The 4,479-nt window shown below is 49.8% G+C and overlaps 1 protein-coding gene across 1 annotated transcript; it reads right to left on the bottom strand.

Moving 5' to 3' along the window:
• Nucleotides 1-343: 343 nt before the first annotated feature.
• On the bottom strand, nt 344-3,819 carry LOC136521897 (zinc finger protein WIP2-like). Its single transcript, XM_066515666.1, has 2 exons — nt 3,135-3,819; nt 344-1,280 (listed from the first exon to the last, which is right to left on the bottom strand). The coding sequence occupies exons 1-2, from the start codon at nt 3,744-3,746 to the stop codon at nt 711-713; spliced, it is 1,182 nt and encodes a 393-aa protein (XP_066371763.1). The 5' UTR covers nt 3,747-3,819; the 3' UTR covers nt 344-710.
• Nucleotides 3,820-4,479: the final 660 nt, after the last annotated feature.

The raw sequence follows: 4,479 nt of genomic DNA, 5'->3' as shown, positions 1-4,479 counted from the left end.
AGAGTAAAATATCAGGAAAGGAGAAATGTCCAGATCATATGGATTAGTGCTACTAATTTGATCTGTGCTGGTCTCTCTGGGAAAATAATTTTCTAATTAGAAAAAAAACCAATCTATTCCAAACCCCAATATGTATTATTATCCCCAATCATTGTCAAACCATCATATAATACTTCATCTTTATTATATAATAAATTGACATGCTAACTAAAAAAACAAGAGAAATCTCAAACCCTAAAATTTAAAAAATATAAGTACAGTGTCTGTAAGATTACTATGTACAGTGTATATATCTTCACCACTTGCATGCATATGCATGATGCACTGCAGGATTATTTTCTCAAGTTAACGTTAACAATCTGTATATTGCACCGTTCACCATATACCAGATCGATCAAAGTCTGCACATACAATGAAGCTAGCTAGCTAGGCTACGGGCTACTCCGACGTACAATTAGATCCTTTATATGCATACATAAAACATTCATGCTTCCTTATATATACCTTCATCGATTAATGGAACCCTTGCATATATGCAATGCAAGCTCTCTTGCACTAAATCAGCTCTCCTCGATCGGCACACCTCAAGCTAAGTAAGACACGGATCGATGCATGGTTTCACACACAACACACGCACAAGTATACGTTTGCATTTGGCTACAGATCGATTGCTTCCTGTAGTAGTACCGTACCGTACGTACTCACCCTGTCTATAGCAGTCGGTCGCCGGAACCTCTGCTCGACGATGACATCGGCGGCGGCGGCGGCGGTTTCCAGCAGCTGTGGTGATGGTGAGCATTGGTGGCAGCGGCGGATGTAGTCGTCGTGCTAGCAGTAGTGTTGTTGGCTGCGTGGTCGACCTCGGAGGACGGGTCGCGGTCGTCGTCGTCGAGGTCGTCGAAGCAGTCGACGCCGCAGGCGGCGTGCCCACGGCCGAAGGCGCGGATGTGGTCCTTGAGGGAGCGCTTGTGCTTGAAGTCGGACCCGCAGGCGCAGTACCAGAGCTTGCCGCAGTTCTTCTCGTGGGTGCGCCAGTCGCCGCGCACGGCGAAGGCCTTGCCGCACTTGCGGCACATGAAGGGCTTGATGCCGTGCTTGCGGCGGTAGTGCGTCTGCAGCGTGCGGAAGTCCTTGAGCGGGCGCGCCCGCGGGTGGTCGATGTTGTTCCGGCACCCCGCCGCGCAGCAGTAGCACGGCAGCCGCAGCATCGCCGTCGGCTGCGTGCCCCGCAGCGACTCCGGGCCCTTGCGGAACTGCGACCCGTGGCCCCACATGTGCATCTGCATCCAAGCCATACCATCAGTGGAGTTGGAGTGGATCGATCGTGATAGACACAGATTAATTACTGCACGCCATGGCCATGTGAGTTATTAGGCTAAATATAAGAACCATTTGTTATTTGATAGTACTATAGGTAAAAGGTATAATACTTATTTGGCATCTTCTTTAATAATAAAACTAAAAAAGAATTCTTTTTGCAAATGGGTTTCCAAGAGAGAAGATACTCATATTTGGACTATGCCCGCAGCCCAAAATAGGTCTCCCATATAGGTAGACTGATTTTGAGTCTCTTGATATCTATTTTGAGTTTGGGTGCTGGAGTTTCCTTTTGGAGACGGTCTTAAGCAATAGTGTAAGCTAGAAAGAGATCGATTCATCGATATGCATGATGCCGCCGTAGTAGGCTGTAGCTAAGCAGTTCGTTAGCTGCATGCATGAACACTGACTGAACAGCCGTGTGGCTACTGGCCGAGTACTGGGCTAGACGTTGGCTACGCAGTGACGCTCTTCACGTGCTGGAGGGGAGCCGACGGCCGGACGCGCGGGGGGGGGGGGGGGGGGGGGGGGGGGGTGGCAGGTGGTTTAAGAAGCTGCAGAGCGCCATCGAGATGAAGGACCAGCTAGCTCCTCTGATCATCATCGATCTCTTGGTTCCTTCAGCTCTTGGATACTGGTCTACCATGGCTACCCACCTTGGACTACACAACGCACATTCATAGATGCATCAATCTAGGAGTATGTTTGAGAGAGAGAGAGAGAGAGGAGAGAGGAGGGAGAAGATCGCGAGCAAGCAGCAGCAAGGCAGCAAAAGGGATGTTACGGAAGGGGTCTGAGCAAATGGACTGTGCGACACTGATGAAGGGCACTGCTCGTGGTGGGGTTTGTTGCGATGAGAGAGAGAGGCCGAGAGGGGTAGAGATCTAGAGGGAGAGAGAGAGCGCGCGAGAGGAGGAGGGGCCTGAAGGAACTGATCAGGCAAAGATAAAGATGCCTTTTTGCCAGATCTTTCTTCTCTGCATCCACACACACTGCCGCTCCAATTGAAAAAGTCACAATGAGCGCACACTCCAAGAACACTGTACACTACTCTAGTCCATGTTTAGATTGTAAAAAATTTCAGTCCGATAAATAGTAGCATTTTCGTCTTATTTGATAAATATTGTTCAATCGTGGACCAACTAAGCTCAAAAGATCCATCTCGTGATTTCCAACTAAACTGTGCAATTAGTTATTTTTTTACCTATATTTAATCCTCCATACAAGCGGCTAAAAATTGATGTGATGAAAAGAAAGTGAAAAAACTTGGAATTTGGAGGTGATCGAAACAAGGCCCTACTCCTACTACTACTAGGTAACTAGCGCAGGGCAATGGCCGTTTGGCACGGCAGCCATTACTGCATGCCTCTGTGCTCCTCCTGCTTCTCCCTTCTGCCTTCTGCTGCTGCTGCTCGGTTCAATCACATCAAAGATACAGTATGGCTCTCACCGTACGTACGCGGGAGCAGAGAGATTGATCGAAATCGAAGCCTGCAGGTGTAGCACTCCTGCAGCAGCGGCACTCCCTCCCAGATTCGCCACTCGACGGCACACAAAAGCTTGTGATCGATGCATGCACATCTCTTCTGATGGTCTAATAATCCATGCAGCAAGGAAGAGGAAGCACAAAAAGATTCACAAGGAAATTCACATAGATCAATCAAAACACCAAAAAAAGCAGCAGGTGATAATCACGAACAACCAAGAGCGGAACCCAGCAGAGCAGCAGATCGATCAAAATCAGACACATCAAGAATAAAAACAAGAACAGCATGCAGATCGATCGATGATGAGACTGAGTCCCGAGCTGAGCTGACCTGCATGTTGTTGTATCGGTTGAAGGTCTTGTAGCAGACGGGGCAGGAGAACTGGGTGGGCCCAATGAGGATCTGCGACGGGGTGGGGATCCAGTACTGCCCTTTCGTCAGCCTCCCGATCCCGATGGACGCGCAGCCCACCACCATGGAGGCGTCCTCCTCCCCTTCCTCCTCTTCCTCTCCTCCTCCTCCTCCTCCTCCTCCTTCTTGCTGCAGCTGGCTCCTCTCTTCCGCTGCTGGTTCCTGGCTCTCGCCACCGTCCGCCGCCGACTCGGAGGGGCTGGGGCTGGGCAGGCCGATGTGCAAGGCCACCGTGACCTCCCCGGCGGCGGCCTGATCGGCCGCTTCTTGGTCGTCGCTGCACGAGGTGGCGTGCTTGCAGTCCTTGTGATCCCGGACGTCGCCGCCGTGGTGGTGGTTGGTTGCTGACGACGACGGCGTGAGGTTGCATAGGAGGGGGAGGGCTTCCCTGATGGGAGGGGACGGCGGGGGAGGCGGGTGGTGGAGGTAGGAGGAGGCGTAGCTGCTGGGGAAGGAGGTGGCGGGGGCAGCGTTGGAGGGAGGGAAGTGGGAGTAGTAGCCTCTGAGGAAATTGGTGTAGGGGTCTCCCATGGTGGAGTGGAGGGTTGGGCTGAGTGGAGCTGAAGATAGAAGAAGAGGAAGAGGTGTGGATGGGAGGGAGATGGGGAACTATTATAGAGAGAGAAGAGATGGCTGGGGTTGCTGGTTGCAGTTGCTAGTAGCTACCTCTATGGAGAGAGAGAGAGGCGTGTGCTTGCAGCCCTAAGGCCTTCTTTAGATCACCTCTAAATTTCAAGTTTTTTCACTCTCTTTCCATCACATTAATTTTTGGACATATGCATGGAGTATTAAATGTAGGTAAAAAAAAATAACTAATTGCATAGTTTGGTTGTAAATCACGAGACGAATCTTTTGAGCCTAGTTAGTCCATGATCGGACAAAGTTTGTCAAATACAAACAAAACATGCTATAGTATCCAGATTGTAAAAATTTGCAATCTAAACAAGGCCTAAAGATGTAAACGATGTTTGTAGTGGATGAAAGGGAAGTTCACTAGAGAGAGGAGAAAATGTGTGTGGGAGAGAGTGAGTGAGAGAGGTGAGGATCACCTTGCTGCTAGAGAGAGAGAGAGAGAGAGAGAGAGAGAGAGGGAGAGAGAGAGAGAGAGAGAGGCAGATGGCAAGTAGCAACAAAAGCAAAGGTTTGGAAAGGGGAGGAGTTCATATACTGAAGCTGAAGTAGTAGTATGCTGTATACTCAAGTGAATGCATGGTGAAAATCTTGGGACTTGGAAGCATGAATTCTCCAATTCCCATAGAAGAAT

The sequence above is a fragment of the Miscanthus floridulus genome, chromosome 18 (assembly GCF_019320115.1).
Source record: "Miscanthus floridulus cultivar M001 chromosome 18, ASM1932011v1, whole genome shotgun sequence".
NCBI classification, from domain to species: Eukaryota; Viridiplantae; Streptophyta; class Magnoliopsida; order Poales; family Poaceae; genus Miscanthus; species Miscanthus floridulus.
The sequence above is the reverse complement of the archived record's forward strand: the minus strand, read 5'-3'. Positions and strand labels throughout refer to the sequence as shown.